This window comes from Hyperolius riggenbachi, chromosome 11 (genome assembly GCF_040937935.1).
Source record: "Hyperolius riggenbachi isolate aHypRig1 chromosome 11, aHypRig1.pri, whole genome shotgun sequence".
Taxonomy (NCBI): domain Eukaryota; kingdom Metazoa; phylum Chordata; class Amphibia; order Anura; family Hyperoliidae; genus Hyperolius; species Hyperolius riggenbachi.
Window position 1 is genome coordinate 131,400,036 of NC_090656.1, and position 19,461 is coordinate 131,419,496.

At 42.5% G+C, this 19,461-nt stretch overlaps 1 protein-coding gene across 1 annotated transcript; it reads right to left on the bottom strand.

Annotated features, from left to right (window-relative positions):
* Positions 1 to 14,181: 14,181 nt before the first annotated feature.
* LOC137537880 (3-galactosyl-N-acetylglucosaminide 4-alpha-L-fucosyltransferase FUT3-like) lies at positions 14,182 to 18,589 on the bottom strand. The gene is made up of 3 exons (XM_068259826.1): positions 18,540 to 18,589; positions 16,276 to 16,352; positions 14,182 to 15,140 (listed from the first exon to the last, which is right to left on the bottom strand). Exons 1-3 carry the CDS (start codon positions 18,587 to 18,589, stop codon positions 14,182 to 14,184), a joined length of 1,086 nt encoding a protein of 361 aa, XP_068115927.1.
* Between the last annotated feature and the right edge of the window lie 872 nt (positions 18,590 to 19,461).

A 19,461-nucleotide genomic window follows, 5' to 3' on the forward strand; every position in this document is an offset into this window, starting at 1 on the left:
TTGCAGCCTATTTTCAGGGACAGGACATATCTGTAGGGTCAAAAATACAAAAAAGGCTGCGCTCAATCCAGAAGGAAATTAATAAAGTTCAGTCTCAGCCACCAGATAGTGCTGCTCCATAAACTTGTGGGAAACCAAGCCCAATGACAGGCATTTCATCAGTCTAGCAACTGACCCTACGGATATCTGTAGAAACAAAAAGGGTATAGAAGCGCTCTCTGGTGCATTAACCACTTTAATCGCTTTTGTAAACAGTTTAAAATACACTCACAAGATAAAATCCAATGACAGGCATATCACATAATTCAGCAAACGTATCATCTCCACCAGTACGATGACGCTAACACTTCACGAGCTTTACCGCGCTATGGCCAGCAGCATGGAATTTCGCTCCATGCGCCGGCAGTGTCTGTCAGGGGGTGGGCAGTACCTCTATAGTTGCGCCTATTGCGTCATTACGCCTTTCGGCGCTCTGCGCCTTCATCAGATGATGCAATGATGCATACGTCGCATGCAAATAGCCGCGTCGTTACTAAGCAACAGTAAAATCTTGTTACAATGACTGCAAAGAGCCAAAAAAGTTTATCCGCATTTAGTATTAGCGAAAAATCCCGCCCTACTGCCCTCTAGCGGTACTATATCATTAATACAATCAAATACAATTTTAGCCTTTTTACAGCCACAATACACATTATTTATGCCTAATAATGCTCACATAAAAATATCTAATATTTTACTCGATCCATCTACCAATAGGGTACATTCCTAGATATGTACCCAAATTAATTGTCAATAAAACTTGTGTATTTATATGAAAAAAGTTAAAAAATATTTTCAAAAATTCCATAAGAATAAAAAATAAATAAATGATAAGTAATAAAAATTGATGAGACCAAAATACAGAACCTTTCGTTATGCCACATCTATAAGTGTATAAACATTATTAAATTGTAAAGCTTTACCTTTACAGGTCATGCATGTAAAGTACGGTGGAATATACCTCTACATGCATGCATCAGCAATTGCATTTACCAGCAATAGGGGACAGTAGTATTATATACCAATCTATATACCTTAAAAATACCCTATAGGGGGTAGAGAGAAAGACAGATAAAAAAAACAAACCACCAAATGGATACTCACACTGTGGAAAAAGAGTCAGAAGGGGAAAAAAAAGGAAAAAGAAAAGGGGAAATGTCACCCATGGGTATGGTGAAAAATCTGCAAGGAAGCCAAGAACCGCCACTCTCTGCAGCAATTGAAGGAGAGAAAAGACACCTAGGATAAAAAGATACAGTTTAAATGTACGTTGCTATCTCCAGACCTTCATTAAGACCTGCAGGAGATAATGTTCAGTCTGAAAATCCAATAGGACTCTCTCTCGCATAATCTTCTAAATCTGAGACCCCTATTGATATTGTTAGGCACCATCTCAAACACCATTATTTTGAGACATTCAGTGGACCCTCCATGGTTCTCTTTAAAGTGCCTAGAAACAGTATGTTTTTCACAACCTTCCAAAATGAATCTTTCATGTTCTCCAAGTCTCTGCCTCAAAGGCCGAGTGGTCCTTCCAACATAATACATAGGACAGTCACAGGAAAGCAAATAAATAACAAACGGCGACCCACAATTAATAAACTCTTTAATTTTGACTAACTCTCCTTTGCGGTCATTAATACTGGATGTGCAATCTCTGATAAATTGGCAACATCCACACCTCTTAACATTACATTTAAAATTCACTGTTAATTGGGGAAAAAAGGTCTGTTTTTCTGTTCGACGGACCCCAACATTACTTGGTGCAAGAACACTTTTTATTGATCTTGCCTTTCTAAAGATAACCTCTGGTTTATCACATAGTTCTTTTAGCCAAGGATCCTGGAGGATTATGGCTAATTCTTATTAATGATGTTCCTTACTTGGGTGGCCCTTCTACTGAATGTTGTTACAAAAGCTGGACCATTCATAGGCCTAACATCTTTCTTCTTACATACTGAACTACTGATCAAATCTCTGTTTTTGAATTCCTCACATACCACACTCTATTTGTTTCTGATGGTAACCCTTCTGAAGAAATGTATTTTTTAACAATATCCCCTGTTCATCATAATCTTGATCGAACGTACAGTTCCGCCTCAGACGCTGAAACTGACTCATTGGTATGTTTTGTATCCATCTAGGGTGATGGCAGCTTGATGCATGCAAATAAGAATTGCCTGCAGTAGGTTTAAAATGCGTTTTTGAGCATATCTGATTATTTTTGGGATCTACCATTAACACCAGATCTAAAAACACAATTTCCTTATTATATATCACATGAGTAAATTGCAAATTAAAATCATTATTATTATAATATTGCACAAAGTGTCCATCATGGAGCGAAATTCCACGCTACTGGCCATAGCGCGGTAAAGCTCATGAAGTGTTAGTGTCATCGAACTGGTGGAGATGATACGTTTGCTAAATTATGTGATATGCCTGTCATTGGATTTTATCTTGTAAGTGTATTTTAAACTTTTTACAAAAGCGATTAAAGTGGTTAATGCACCAGAGAGCGCTTCTATACTGTTTTTGTTCCTATAGATATCTGTAGGGTCAGTTGCTAGACTGATGAAATTCATTCTCACCCATAATTATTTCACTTATGGACAGGACCTCTATTTACAGCAGTTTGGAGTGGCAATGGGTTCATGATTTGCACCACATTATGCAAATCTCTTCATGGCCAGAATGAAAGAGGAATACCTTGATGCATGTCAAATGAAACAAGAGTGGTTCCCTGGTAACAGTGTATATAAAGGAAATAAATACTTCCTATAAATGCGCCCTTACAGGAACTGCTCTTGTGTCTCTCCACTGCCTGCGGCTGGGTCACAGCTGATCTGAGGTCTAGCAAGGAAGACCGTGGACTGTGGTGGAGGAGGGGGGCCGCTGACTTGTGAAGGTAATTGATCGGTGGCCGGGAAGGGGGCTGGGTGGGATGTAGCCCCTTAGAAGACATCGCCTGAAGCAAGTTGTACTGGCAGCATCATGGACGGTCCGCCTGCCTGGCCATAAATGTCTTCATAAAACCTTTTTCTTGCTTCTGAGTGTGGAAATAGCTGGGATTCCGTGCAGAACTGAGACTCTGAGTTGCCTTGGGGTTCTTGTATTGCATTATGCTTATTCCCCTTGCCCATGGAGGTGAAATTTGAGTCTTAAAATATAGGGGGGGGGAGTCTGCTGGAGAGCTGATGGGTTATGCTATCCTCACCCCATTAAACTTTTTATCAAACTATTTAGCAAAACCACTTTAGCACTGAATGCTGCAAAATCTTGTTTCCTAGGTAAGTGTGTATGCTTTCCAGAAAAGGTGCATTTTCAGGTTGTTCTGAAATGTCAAAGCAGGCTATTTGGGCTCTGCATAGACCACAATGTTAACAGTTGCTAATAGCATCACAGAGTGTATAATTTGGGTGCCAGAGGGACAGGATTTCCACTATTATATAATCAATGATATGAGCCTAATTCTGCCAAATTTGTCTGACTTTGTTGTGTTGATCAGGAGTTGATTGGGATCAATCCCTAGGATACTGATGCCAAATGCTTTTGTGTTGATGCCCTAGGTGTCTGATTTTTGTCAATGTTCAGGTCTTGATTACATCCAGTTCCTAAGAATAGTGTTGCCAATTAACATGTTGCTATCAGAGGTGTCTGATTTTTGGGGCTGCTCACATGTTTGTTATAGTTATAATGAAGAACTTGGTCCGACTCCTCATAGGCTCTACTAACATCCGTACCTAAATCTCTTGTTAACACAAATCTTCTAAAAATGTATTTCTAATGGCCCCACAACCAAGCAGCCCAGTTACAATTTCCAACTGGATTTTCTTAGACCATCGGTTTTTCCTTGAGAGAATAGGTCCAAGATGTCTTCCATCTGTTTCCCCCTTCCTTAGCCGCCAGGTCATACATGCAAATTAAAATAAAGATCTTTGATGAAAAAGCTATTTCTGCTTTAGGATTGTGCTTTGCAGCATGTCTTAATGGAGTCTGAAATTTGTATGCACGTTTACTACTCAGTAGAAAGAAGTGTCTCAGGGTCAAATGTTATCACAGATACAAGGTCACAGGTCAGATGGTACATGGGTAGTACAAGAGACATTTATATCTGTATATCATAATAGGCTGGTGGAAAGCAGTGAAATACAAGTCAGGGGCCTTTCACACTGGCGAGGTGCGATGCGGGATTTTACCGCAGCCTAATTCTAGGGCAATGGAAGTCTATGGGCAGGGCCGGTTGTCTCATGAAGCAAGGTGAAACATTTGCATCAGGTGCAGAGATGACAGGCAGGGCCGATTTTGTACTTTCCAGCGCCCCAGGTCTGCTGTCACCAAACCCCCCCCCCCCCCCCCTCCCCATTCTGTCCAACTCTGACTAGTGATCACTGGTTTGAATGGACTCCCCTCTGTTCTGCGGCTTTGCTCCCTGTTCAACAAAGAAGCAGTACATGCTCTGTCCACTCCATGTAATTTTGCACTCCTGTCTTGCACAGCAGTGTTCTGGGTTTGTGTTAAGGAAATAAATCAACAGTGAAACAGTTGTTCCAAATTGTAAAATACATTATGATATTTATTATTTGCTTGAGCAAATGGAAGCTACCACAGGCACATGGTTGTGACACTCTCAGGTGAGATCAGTAACTTTTGATTTTCCAAGACAAATGATGAGGTTTACCGTATATACTGTTTAAGCCATCATTCCATTGACTTGCAGTTTTTCCACGATATTAGGTTTTTATCCACATTATATAAAAAACATAGCTATCATAGTCCATAAGGCTAACTTTATTGCAGTATGATCTTGTAACAGTATAATTCCTCAACACTTGCATACTTCAGAAATGATGCTCATGTATGCATAACCCATAACACTCCTAGGGCCGGTTCAAGTAACAATTGGGCCCTAGGGCAAAATTAGCCTGGGGGCCCCCCAACAGACACCCCCGACCAAAAAGCATCTTTAGAGGCCCTTTGTTGCAGCCAAATGTCCCTCCTGGGCCCCTGAGCTGGCTGCTGACCCTCCCCCAATCACCTCCCAACTTAAAAGACTCTGCAGAGTCCCTGGGAAGCAACAGTTAAGATGGGGAGCGACACCTTGGGGGCCCCTACAGGCTCTGGGGCCCTGGGGCAATCGCCCATTTTTTCCTATGGTAGCTCCGGCCCTGAACACTCCCATCCCCGGGTGCTGTGCACATCCGTACAGGAGTGGACAGACCATGTACTCCTTCTTTGCCCTCTGTGCGACTTGCTGCAGTCAGAGCTACAAATAGGTGACGGCAGTACAATGAGAGAAGCTCATCCAAACCACAGAACAGGTAAGTAGAAGGATCCCAAAATACACGCACTGCCATAGATGTAGTATAATGCTAGGTACATATGATGCAATTTTCTGACAGATTTACTGTCAGATCAATTATTTCCAACATGTCCAATATGACTTCCGATCAATTTTTCGATTGATTTTCCATTCACTTCTATGAAAAATCATTCAGAAAATCAATCGGAAAGCAGTTCGAACATGTTGGAAATAGTCGATTTGACAGTAAATCTGTCAGAAAATTGCATTGTGTGTACCTAGCATAAGCTCAGGTGTACTTTACACAGTGACAATTTAGCACTTAGGAAAAGTTAAAGTGAACCTCCAGACTAAAAATCGACTCGGCAGCACTGAAAAGGCCTGGTGTTTCTTTAACAGTTTCACAGCATCAGAACTTTGTTTCTCTTATACAAGCCTCATTTTTAGCTGCACAGAAGAAAACTGCCCGGGCAGTTTTCCCCTTATGCTGTGCAAAGCATGATGGGATTTCTGATGCTGTTGTTCTCGTTCTGCTGTTTTGGTGCAATTTTTTTTTTTTTTTACATTTTGAATTTGACATTTGAAGCCTAGTGTGTGCAGCTGGGAACGGTTATCAGGACACAGGACAGTTGGAACTGTCTCATGCTCCCTGTCACCTCCTTTCAACCAAAAAGATGGCTGCCCCCATGACAAAGATGGCAGCCCCAATGAATCACAAACATTTGCCTGTTCTTTTAAAACACGGTGGGTAAAAGATTATAATACCTATCTATTTTAATTAACATAACTAATGTAACTTAATAACAGTATGTTTGTTTAGGCTGAAGTTCCCCTTTAAGACAGATCTTAAAATCAGACAGCAGGAAGTTTTGATGTTTTAAAACAGAATGATACTATTTATTGGCCAACTGAAAAGAAATACAGCGAGCCTTTGGCTAATGAGCCATTTTCAGACTTTGTTCCTGTATACAAGATGTTAGGACACACACCTATATATACAGTCAGCAGGAGATACATAGGTTTTTTTGTAAATAGAAATAAATGTTATACAGTTGTCATTCTGTATCAAAACATCCTGCTTTTACTGATGGCTAACACAGTACAATGCTTTGCTGCTAAAAAAAAAAAAAAGTCAGGAAAGAGTTAAACTGTAGCCCAAAGAATTCCTTGCTCCTTCCCTGCTCATTTCCTTGCTATGTACTAATGTAATTCGTTTTTGGTCAGCTGCTCCCACTTAACAGCCATGCTTTTGGTGTATATGCAGAGCTTCTGTTTGGGTTCAAGGTGCGTTTGTAGTTCCTGGGGGGGCTCAGCGCATCTCTGATGGAGGCCATTCGGAGGCGGCCTGGTGTTGCGCTGATCCACCTTTTGCGCAATTTTCAATTTTCGATTTTATTTGATTAGCCGCACCCAGGCTATGCATATACATAGGTTAGGATTTAGTTAGTGTTAGGCCCCGCCCATGGAGGATTGACTTCTTCGCAGTGGGAGGGACGAGTACTTAATAGGTTGCATGCAAGCTGTTAATGGAAACCAACATCCTCCTCTAGTGGTAGACAGGTCATGTGTATGCTCGGTGTGTATTCGACCCCACAAGTGGGGCTTGCACTCTTTTGCAGGTAGGCACTAGTCTGTTTTTAAGTAGCGCTGCTCATTTCCTTGCTATGTACTAATGTAATTCGTTTTTGGTCAGCTGCTCCCACTTAACAGCCATGCTTTTGGTGTATATGCAGAGCTTCTGTTTGAGTTCAAGGTGAGTGTGTTTACACTAACAGCATTCAGTCAGAGTAGGAGGAGAAGCGAGACTCACAGATTCACAGACAGACAGTGTGCTATTGTGTTGAGCTGCAGTATGTCATGTGAGAACATTAAATGAAGCAGAGTAAATTGTCAGGTGCTGTGCGATCATTCCCAATTGGCGGCAGAAGGGGCGCATCCTCACAAGTTTGCCTCAGGCAGCAAAAATTCTAGAACTGGTCCTGTGTATGGGGCATATCACATAACATACGACGTGGTGTGGCAAAAGTAGCTAATCTAATGCGAGTGCCAACCTACGTTACCGTGCGACCTCTGTGGTGATGTGCAGTGAACCGGACGTCATTTGAGTCTATGGCAATGCACGTGTTTTAAAACCACTGCTGAAAGTTATATGCATTGTGCATGCACGGAAGTGTATTTTAGCAATACACTTCCGCACACGTCATCAATTTGTCCACAGAAAGTGAGCGTCACTTCCTGCTTGGCCTGCTGCCAGATGGGGATTTCTGCGTATTAACGTGGTAATCCCCAAAGGCTGTTTTCAGTGGTACGGTGCACTGCAACTGCAGATATGCAGTATGAAACCGGCCCCACGTGTCAACGTTAACAAATGTATGTCTGGGAAATAAGTGAAAGAGGGAGACAAATCCATAATTACATATGTCACATGTCCTGTCCATGACACTGCTCTACATTGCTAACTATTGCAAAAAATGCTCCTGTATATCTTCACAATTACAACAATTTCAACATGCTTTGGTGGACAAAGCTGGAAGAAGCAAAATAGAACAAGAAACATTCCACCGTTGAACCAATTAACTTTTTCTCCTACGTGTTCTCCCAGGTGATTGCACTAAATATTACCAAAAAATAACTTTTCAGCTATTAGAAAAAGAAAAAAGTACTAAGTAGACACTGTCACACGCCCCCTGGTGGCCGGACCACACAATGCCTTCCAATCGGTTTCAGCACACAGACCATCCAATCTCGTGAACGCAATCGATGAGCTGAAACCGTTGAAACTTTGGCAGCAGACAGACTAGAAGGAGGCGTGCACACTATAACCCCTAAATACTAGGCTGCCACCATCTCTTTTTAATGGGAAAGAGAAGCCCACTGACTGACTCTAAACGGTTAACAGGCTATTCTGGCCAATAACAGTACTTCTCGGTAGTGAATCTTCAGAAAGCTAGGATTCGTTTTGTGTGGCTGAATAGTAGGTGTAGCCGAAAATATTTATTAATGCAATATAAATAATTAATATATACAGAAAATCATTAAAAGTAACAATTAGACAATGATAACCCAGTGTAAAAAATGAAAAGGGAAGAAAATAAATAAATACTTAAGTCAGGTGAAAATGTCCTTTTGGGAAAGCACGTTAAGTTCCATTGTTCCAGAGCAAAGTTCAAACAAGATGGCTGCTAGCTTAGTCCTCAGGCTAGCAGCATGCTCTCATGTCAATGTTTTAAGATGGAGGACTTGGGAGGAGTCCCTGTCCAGTTCTTTTGACTGACCCACATTTTTGGGTGGGGTCTCAGGTTCAGCCCAGGGGCTGGACAGGGTGCGGTTAACCTTCTGGGTGGGTCGTTTGAGGCCACAAAATTATAAAATTTTCATATTCCAGCTCACGCTTCCTGCACACACATAACAATCACAGATTCATATTCCTCAGAATATGACAATTCTTATGACATCAAACTTGATTAGGGTCACATGTTTTGGCATGAAGCAGCTGAATACCTCAGTTTCTGGGGATGTCCGTGCCACTAATTTAATATTCAAATATTCTCTAGATCCGGACCAGCAGAATGATATATTTTTCATACCTATCATATAAACGGTATTCCATAAACAAGCTAAAGTCATATACTCCATGTATTCTCAATGTTGGTTTGAATGGCTCCGTCATGTCTAGAATGGCTCCTGCATTCTAAAGTAGTTTAGGCCAAATTGTACTGAATCACACTTAACTGTGATCTGCCTGTGAAGGGAAACCCTTGTTAATCAAACAAACAAAAAGAAAGCTCTGCTGCAGCTGAAATGCCAGATTTCCAAAGGAAGACCCCCAAGGCTGAAGTCTGCTAGGACCTAAACATCCAATTTTGATCTGGCCCGTTTTTGACAATCGGTGCAGAAAACCGATTGTGATTGCGTTCTCCTTTCTCGTGGCTCTTCCGTGACAGACACAGACCATAATTTGGTACTATTTTTTTTACTCTTTTCACCCAAGACATCAGGTATCCAATATTCCGATTAGTCAGTATATTAGGGTTTCTCAAATTGTGAATGATTCCAATGTGAAGGAGGAAGGTTATTGGAAATAAGGACCAAGTTTTGTGCTAGGGGATATCCTTCTAATAGCCTCACCAGATATAAATGTAGACATTCTCAGGGGAGAAAAGGGAAACGTGATAATAGTGGACGCATTGCATTTGTCTCCACATTTAACACCATTAGTAATGACGTGCAACAGATTATTAATAAACATTGGTCTATATTTAGGGATTTGTTACCTACTGTGCCTGAGTTTGAAAGCCCCCCATCCCTTGTTCACCTATAAATGGGCTCCTTCTTTGAAGTCCAAGTTGGTTCATTCTAATTCAATCTAATTCAACTCTATGAAGCGTCTCTCTGGCTCCCCTTGTTTATTGGACTTTCCCATGTTTCAGCTGCCATATGTGTCATAGCATTATTAAGGATCCTGAGTTTAGTTATCCCAGATCTGGGAAATGTTATTCTAACTGTGACAGATTTTCTTGTGATTCCCGTTTTGTGGTCTATTTATTGAACTGTCCGTGTGGCAGCTGCTATGTGGGAAAGACCACACTGGAGCTGAGGGAACATATTCATTCCCATAAGACAGCCATCAGGAGGCGTAATCTTGATCAGGCAGTTTTAGAAAATGTTACTAACTTTAATCATAATGTTTCCCACCTTAGAGTTCAAGTTATTGATTGGGTCCCAAGATCTTTCAGAGGTGATGGGGTAGAGAGCTCCTTAAAAGAGAGGCAAGGTGGATTAGGGAATTGGATACAATTGGGGCGGGTGGAGTGAATCGGGATTATGATCTCACCCTTATCTGGTAGATGCCTAGGTGTGGGGCTCATCCTTGTGTTTAACCTCCCTGGCGTTCTATTAAAGATTAAAAAATTTTAGCGCTAGCTACATGATGCCCCCCTCCCTTCCGCATCCCTCCCACCCCTCCGATCGCCGCCGGCGCTGTAAGCCATAAGGAAATCCTGTTCTGAAACTGGTTTTCCTTTAGGGCTTCCCCCGTCGCCATGGCGACGCACGTCGTGACGTCATCGACGTCGTGACGCCACAGGGAGACCCGATCCACCCCTCAGCGCTGCCTGGCACTGATTGGCCAGGCAGCGCACGGGGTCTCGCCTGGGGGGATCTTGCATCGCGGCGGACGGCGGCGGATCGGCGGCGGGCGGCGGCGATCAGGTGAGACACGCAACAAGCAAAGTGCTTGCTGCGTGTTTAAAAGAAAAATTATTCAAATTGGCCCAGCGGGGCCTGAGCGGCGACCTCCGGCGGTAATGGACGTATTAAGTCGTCCATACCGCTAAGGAGGTTAACTTGCTGGGATTATGTCTTCTTATGCTTGCACATACTGTATGTGTGATGTTAAAACATGGTGGCTCGCTTTAAGGGGATTGTTATGCCATTCTCGGGTATGGTGATCACGCATACTTCCGCATTAAAATTACGCATCGCTGTGCTTTGTTAGTACGCCTTTATGCGTCGTCTTGGTTACATTATTATTATTATATTATTATTTATTGTATGTATAAAGCGCCAACATATTACGCAGCGCTGGACATTAATTTAGGTTACAGACAATATTTAGTGTTGACAAACCGCAATATGACAATACAGGAATACAAGAAAACCAGATCACACAGCACAGTATGAGTACAAGGTAATGCTTAGTCAGTCACTGGAGGGGAGCATGGAGATTAGGCAAGTTAGGTTCACTCAAATGCATAGCATGGGTGCACAGTAATGGAGGTGCATGATCAGGTAGGACACAAAAGGAGGAGGACCCTGCCCAAAGGCTTACAATCTAGAGGGAGAGGTAGGGACACGAGAGGTAGGGGACCAGAGTTCAGCTGTGGGTTTAGAGCAATTGTGAGGGGTGGTAGGCCAGAGTGAAAAGGTGAGTTTTGAGGGCCTTCTTGAAGGTGTTGAAGGAGGGGGCTGCCCTAATGGGTGGAGGTAGGGAGTTCCATAGTGTTGGAGCGGCTCTTGAGAAGTCTTGGAGGCGTGCACGGGACTGGGTGATGCGGGTGACGGTCAGGCGAAGTTCATTGGAGGAGCGGAGTCAGTGGCTTGGTGTGTATCTCTGAGTAAAATCAGAAATGTAGGTTGGACAGGTTTTGTGGATGGATTTGTAGGTCAGACACAATATCTTGAATCTGATTCTGGACTGGATAGGAAGCAAGTGGAGGGATTTACGGAGGGGATCCGCCATGGTGGAGCGATGGGAGGAGTGGATAATTCTGGCTGCCGCATTCATGATGGACTGCAGTGGGGCTATTCGGGTCATAGGGAGACCAGACAGAAGGGCATTGCAGTAGTCGAGGCGGGAAATTATGAGGGCATGGATGAGGAGTTTGGTGGTGGCAGAGGTCAGGAAAGGGCGAATCTTACAGATGTTACGAAGGTGGAAGTTTCAGGACTTTGTGAGGTTTTGGATGTGGTAAGTGAAGGAGAGCGCGGAGTCCAGGGTGACACCCAGACAGCGGGCTTGAGAGGTAGGGCGAATGGTAGTGTGACGCTATTGGATGTGAAGCATTTCCTATACTTGCGGGACGGATCTGGTGAGTTGCCAGGGTGATGATTGTGTTATTTCTCATTTTATTGCGGTGTTTGTGCTGCCAGAGAAGTGTTTTTTTATGATTTCATACGCTTGGATGGCATACATTCCCCTAGTGTCAGTATATGCAGTTTATTGTACACATTGCCAACATATTCTAGAATATATAGGCTGATTGGTAAATTTACTTGTTTGAACATTGGGTAACCAATGAAAACAAAGGGTGTGGCTTAGCCAGCCATTTTTTGGGCAGTTATTCATCAGGTCCTCTCATTTGAATACTGTATTCTGATTGGTTGATGTTGGCTTGCTGTACACTGTTTAAGGTGGTGTTACTATAGATCACTGTGTGCTGTGTGGCGTGAGCAAGAGCCAAGGAGGCTTGAAACAGCGGGCTGTAGCCACTTGGGCAGAATTTTTAATGTGACTTTTGTACTATTTTTGCATTGTTACAAAATAAAGAGTTTTACATGTAAAAGAGCCGTGCGTGATTGATATGGAAAGTCTAATAAGTATGTAAAAAGTAATATCTAACTTATTTGAACTATTTTCTTGCATGGTGGGAGCTTTAAAATATTTTTATTGGCAAGGTTTGAAAATATCTCCTTGGAGAAAACTCAAAGGAAAAGTCAGTAGTGTATGGATACAAGTGAAACAGAGTCGCCAATAGGATAAAACAATGAGCTAAAATTTTTAAAATATGGACATGGTCGAGGTGGATATCTGGCCACTTCAAAGGACACTCAAAGACATCAGTGTTAATAGGTATAACACAAACAAGGGTTTATTAGTATACTCCACAGTTTCACAACACGTTTCGCGGGCGTTGTGAAAAATATAGGACTAGGATAAGTATGGTTGTCTAGCTATAAGTATACAATATAATATATTGCCCTATACTGTATGCCCTTCTAAAACCCCTTCCATTGTTTTCTCAAATACTTGATGTCCCCTTTTGAACCTGGTACACATCAAATACTTGATGTCCCCTTTTGAACCTGGTCCACATCAAAAACATTTCTTTCTTACCTGACCTATTATATACCTATATTATATTATATTGTATACTTATAGCTAGACAGCCATACTTACCTAGTCCTATATTTTTTCATAACGTATATCTATATTCTAAAAAAATTAGGAATGCAGGAATGTTATTTTTATGTTGTTTGTTGTCTTTATTCGTTGTGATCAATACGATTATCCACCAGCATTTTTATACATATCATGTAGTATAGACTCTTGATTTGAATACATTGGGCCTGATTCACAAATTGGTGATAACCCAGTTAGTATAAACTTTGCACTAGCAGAGTTTTTGCCGCTTTGTGCTGCTGATCGCGCGCAAAGTCCCACGCGCAAAACTTTGCACGCGCAATTGCGCACACAGCGCCCATAGGGTTTAAGGGGCGCATCGCACGCACTGCACCGTGCGCCACGCGATTCGCGTGAGTTTTTTTATCACGCCTAAACTGAGTTTAGGAGTGATAAAGGGCTTTTCACAGGCGTGCAAACACTTTGCACCACTTTGTGAATCAGGCCCATTGTATTAATAATCATTAGGTGAAACATATATATATTTTTTTACACATATGTAACATTGATCAGGTCTGATATATAGCTTTCTTTGTTCTACAGCTATATACACCTAAACTGAATTGCCTGAAGAAGTGGGCTCACGCCCGCGAAATGTGTTGTGAAACTGTGGAGTATACTAATAAACCATTGTTTGTGTTATACCTATTAACACTGATGTCTTTGAGTGTCCTTTGGAGTGGCCAGATATCCACCTCAACCACGTCCATGTTTTAAAAATTTTAGCTCATTGTTTTATCCTATTGCCGCCTCTGTTTCACTTGTATCGATTATCTATCCACCCTGGTGGAAGGGCGGAAAACGTTATTCGTTTCTTCGTATCTACAGAGAGCGACTTATTATTCCTGAGTGGGGACAGGTTTAATCTCCCCACCTGCTGACACAGTGGTTGCCTATGTGGTAACCCTGGTTTGTGAGTATATTTTACTTACTTTTCATTTCCCTACTCTGAAACCCTACATACTACACTATATTGGGCTCTCTGTGTCCCTCTGTGTGTTAATAGCGTATGGGGCCATTCACTTTTTTTGTGAAGTTTATATTATTGGCCTTTTTAGAATATTACAGAACAGTAGACTAGACATCCCTTTCTTTACAATTTGTAATATCATGAAGACTGTTCTGTTTGAGATCCAAAGGTTGGGTATATTATCATTTCTTAGATTATTTTTGCAATATCCTTGCTCCATTGCACCATTGCTCCACTAAACCATTTCTCTAGGTCAGGCATGATTCTGTATGATGGAACATCTTTCAAAACATTACACACTTTGCAGTAATGTGTGTCCCAGCCTTCAGGTTGTTTAGGTGAGAAATCATTCCTCCATGTGAAATAACCCTGATACCTATTATCATCTTTGTCTAAATCCAAAATGTAAGCAGCCAGCTGTTGGGCACTAGAGAAATCATCCACGTGAATAAAGGAGTCTGGGGGAATAAAACGCTCATAGTTTCTGCGGGGAGGTCCCATTACAATAGGTACTGAACCAGAAAGGAAAGCATTGTTCCATAGCTTTTCAGTAATATAATCAGTGACTCTAGAACTTTCAAAAGCTAGATAAAACTTGTATTTTGACAAAATAACATTTTGCTCAGCCTTAGGTAAAGACCTATTGTATTTGCCATAGAGGTCAATGTCTATGTGATGTTTTAGAGCTTCGAAGTATTTAAATCTTTCGTGATTTGGATCCCAGTTGCTTACTACCCAAGCCACGAGCTTGGATTTAGCTGGCAAGATGAATTTCTCAGTCCCGTCATGCCTCTCTAGCCAACCATAAGGAGTAAAGATATCGGAGTCTGCCCGATACGTCATTGTGAGGTTAAAGAGGTTGGCCATCATCGTCAAGTTTGGGCAGTTGTCTGGGGACTCAAGGTTAAACCAAATCCAATACTGTTTTTCAGGTCGTGGACTACTTGGCAACAATTCTTTAGAAGTACTCACTTCTCTGTGATGTATTACTACTGCATTTGCTAAATGGTAAAAACTTCTGTTGTCCGTAAAAATGCAGTTCTCACCATAAGACATTTCTGGACATTGGTTAAGTGGAAACCAATCTCCAAAAGGCCATGACCACAGAAGTATCAGATATTCTTTTTGTTTTTCTGTCTTCAAAGGAGCTTGAGTTTTGGCAAACCATGGTTGAATATGTTTTTCATTCTTCATGCTAAGTGTTGCAAAGCAAACTAAAGTCATAATAATCAGTGTAACAGTTATAAAAATCCACCGGCCAAGACATAGTCTTTTCATTGTGATGTCTTCATGTAGCAATTATCTACAAAAAACAAAAAACACATTATAAATATTGTAATAAATATCGTTCAGCGATATATGTGATGAAGACATAGACAAAATCTACTCTCTCAGAGCAGCTCTCCTCAATAGAACACTGAAGCGAGGGATATGGAGAATCTACTTGCCTGGCTGTCATTCTGATTCCTCCACTATAATGGGTCTCTGACCCACAAAGAGTACATCATTTAGGTGAATTCCCTGAAGCCTGACCTTACTAGCTGCATTTTACCTGCAGGTAAAGATCAGCATGAAAGCCAGACAACTGGTGGGTCTTTTTTTACATGAAGGTTTCTATAGATTTCCTTTAACCACTTGAGGACCCACCCTTTACCCCCCCCCCCCTTAAGGACCAGCGCTGTTTTAGCTGATCTGTGCTGGGTGGGCTCTACAGACCCCAGCACAGATCAGGGTGCAGGCAGAGCGACCAGATCGCCCCCCTTTTTTTCCTCACTAGGGGGATGATGTGCTGGAGGGGTCTGATCGCTCCTGCCTGATGGGTGTTGCACCTCAAAGCCCCCCTCTGCGGCGAAATTCCCCCCTCCCTGTCCCCCCTGGTGATCTGGGCTGCACAGGACGCTATCCGTCCTGTGCAGCCAGTGACAGGCTGTCCCCTGTCACATGGCGGCGATCCCCGACCGCTGATTGGCCGGGGATCGCCGATCTGCCTTACGGCGCTGCTGCACAGCAGCGCCGTACAATGTAAACAAAGCGGATTATTTCCGCTTGTGTTTACATTTAGCCTGCGAGCCGCGATCGGCGGCCCGCAGGCTATTCACGGAGCCCCCCGCCGTGAATTGACAGGAAGCAGCCACTCGCGCGAGCGGCTGCTTCCTGATTAATTAGCCTGCAGCCGGCGACGCAGAACTGCGTCGCTGGTCCTGCAGCTGCCACTTTGCCGACGTGCGGTATGAGTGTGCAGTCGGCAAGTGGTTAAGAAGCTAACCTGAAGTGACATGTGACATGATGAGATAAACAGATACACATATAGCACTAACCCTACTAAGAAAATGGCTAAAGTTCTATTCTGTTTTCCAGTACTGTAAGAGATAAGAAAAGTAAATAGACTCTAAAAGTACAATACAATACAATAATACAATAACATTTCTATAGCGCTTTTCTCCCATAGGACTCAAAGCGCTTAGGCTCTCTCAGATTCAGTTTTCACACAACAAAAGTTATATTTCTGCAAATGCCAAACTGAACAGATGGGTTTTCAGTCTGGATTTAAATACATCCAGGGATAGAGCTGTCCTGATCTGTTGAGGTAAGGAGTTCCAAAACATAGGGGCAGCATGACAGAAGGCTCTGGGACCAAAAGTTTCCAAGTGGGCTCTGGGTATGACTAGATTATTAGAACCTGTGGATCTGAGAATGTGGGAATTGCTACGCAGCTGCAACATTTCTTTCATGTCTCCAGGGCCCAGATTATTCAGTGATTTAAATGTCAGTAGGCTGATCTTGAAAAGGACCCTCCATTCTATAGGTAGCCAGTGAAGGGAGTGCAGGACTGGCGTTATGTGGCAGTGACGGGGTTTGGTTGGTTAGCAGTCTGGCAGCAGTATTCTGTATCAGCTGTAGGCTGTACAAGTCCTTTTTTGGAAGGCCAGTGTAGAGAGCATTGCAGTAGTTCAGTCAGGAGGTAATGAAGGCATGAACTAAGGTTGGTAGATCTTCTGGGGGATGAGGTGCTTGATTTTTGCGATGTTCTTAAGGTGAAAATAGGATGATTTCACCACAGCAGAGATATGCGTTCTGAAGTTTAAATCCCCATCAATTAGAACTCCCAGGCTACGCACATGATCAGAGCTGTGTAGATCCGTGCCTCCTATTCCCAGTGGTGAAGACTACAAGTTAAGTTGTTTTGTTGTCATGCGCTGCCCTCCGATCAGAAGGACTTCAGTTTTGTCTGCATTTAGTTTCAGCCAGTTGTCACTCATCCATTGCTGTAGTTCATGTAAGCAGGCGTTTATAGTTAGAGTTGGCTCTGTCACAGGCTTAAAGGAAAGATATAGTTGGGTGTCGTCCGCATAGCAGTGGTATGTCAGGCCATGGTTTTGGATTAGTTTTCCAAGCCTGTAATGTGTTCAGGAGAAGATAGATACGTTTTTACTACAGAAAAGTTCATAGGGCCATTAGACTCTTTTCTTTAATACCTATGTTCTATTGATCATTTGTAGAACACATGCGATTTATTATCTCATAAGTTTATTTTCACTTCAGGTTCACTTTAAATTCTGTACACAATCCACAATTATCACAATTGTCACAATTGTCTCAAAAAACACATACAAAAACAACTTTAATGATGCCTTAGCAGAGTATACAAAATCACTGCATTAAAACCATTTAAAAAACGCTATCCATGACATAGCATTTCAAAATGCTATGCTGCAGCGGCTAGAGTGCATGTAGCATATGAAAAGAAATGGCACTAGCCCTGAGAGTGGAGTGGTTGTAATACTGCATAAAGTTATTCTAACAATTTTTGAGTTATTGTAACAATTGCACAGTATTTAAGAATATTGAACAATTTCACCATTGAATTGTATTGCATTGAGTGCATGAAACATATGAGAAGAAATGGTACTAGCCCCGAGAGTGGGATGTTTTGTGAGGCCTCGTTCACATCATACGCTCTTTGGAAGCGCGTATCATGTGCTGAAACGCAGGAATGGCAAAAGGGCATAGACAGCTCTTCTACCGTTCACATCTACTGCGCTGCACAGCAGTACGATGCGCTATGAAGCACTTGCATACTACCGCTTGCATTTTGCCTGCAAGCAAAGAGCTGATCCCATCACTGTCAATGGATGGGCTCAGCAGCGCAGCGGGAACCATCTGCGCTGAAGAGATGTAAATGAGGCCTAATACTGCACAAAGTCCTTTGAGCTGCAGCAACAATTGAATGATATTCAATAATATTCAATAATTTCACTATTGAATTGTATTGCATTGAGTGCATGAAACATATGAGAAGAAATGGTGCTAGCCCTGAAAGTGGAATGTCTGTAATACTGCACAAAGTACTCTGAGCTGTTGAAACAATTTAACAATATTAAAAGGTGCATACATTGCCCATTTTTCTGTCTTTTATCAAAAGTCTTCAGCAACATATACAGTATAATGGGAAGCCTAGTTTGGAGGTTATGGTTGCTTTAAGAAATGTGAAGCAATCGCTAGTATAAATTAGGAGTGCTTACGCTTCCCTTCACACCTTTTCTCACCTTGAGAAAGCCCCTAGGCGGGGCGAAACATTGGTGGGCATGTCTACCATGACTAGCTGCTAACCGCCGCCATACACCACTATGCTTATGCAATTGATCCTTGCACGAACATCAGCGCGCACAATCGGATATCCGCTTACCTGGTGCGACTACCACATAAAGGCTTATGACATGTTGACACAGCAGAAGAACCTGGCATGACGATGCAATGCAAATATAGTTAAAGTGGTTTCCGGTATGACTTATAGAGATGGCCCGAACGGTTTGCACGCAAACTTATTCAAGCAAACTTTGCTGGTTCGCGTTTGCGGTAAACCGCGAACTATATGCGAGTTCGACCCGCCCCCTATACTACATCATTAAGGTCTACTTTGACCCCCTACATCACAGTCAGCAGACACGGGGTAGCCAATCAGGCTACACTCCCTCCTGGAGCCCCCCCCCCTTATAAAATGCAGGCAGCGTCAGCCATTTTACTCACTCGTGTGGCTGCAGTAATTAGAGAAGGGAGAGAACCTGCTGACATAGGGAAAGCTTAGTTAGGCTATTGTGTTAGGCTTGTTAGCTTGCTCCTTGCTGATACTTATTTCTAAAAAGCACTCCTCATCCTCAACAACTCTTTTGAGAGCTAATGTTGTTCTTGTGATTTTTTTTTATTTTGTGTGTGTGTGTCCCACAGACACTTGTGTTGCATATACAGCCCTGTCAGTCAGTCGCAGCTGGCCCTTGGCAATTCCTACTGTGCCACTGCCAGGCCCAGCACATTCAGTGACTACCTGTGTGTGTGACAGCTGCACATTTGTAATAACAATCACTGCATACCCACCTGTTCAGTGCACCTACCTACCTACGTGAGCGCACGCAGTTTTATATACCACCAGTCGCTGCACCTGTTCACGGTACCTGTGTGTGTGACAGCTGC

What these genes read in the sequence shown, in the direction of transcription:
- LOC137537880 (XM_068259826.1), bottom strand. Translation starts at nt 18,589, where the DNA reads ATGGTAGACATGCCCACCAATGTTTCGCCCCGCCTAGGGGCTTTCTCA. An exon ending in CGCCTAGGGGCTTTCTCAAG is followed by an intron (nt 16,353 to 18,539) that starts GTGAGAAAAGGT and finishes TATCTCTTACAG; the next exon opens with TACTGGAAAACAGAATAGAA. An exon ending in GTATCTGTTTATCTCATCAT is followed by an intron (nt 15,141 to 16,275) that starts GTCACATGTCAC and finishes CCAAAACTCAAG; the next exon opens with CTCCTTTGAAGACAGAAAAA.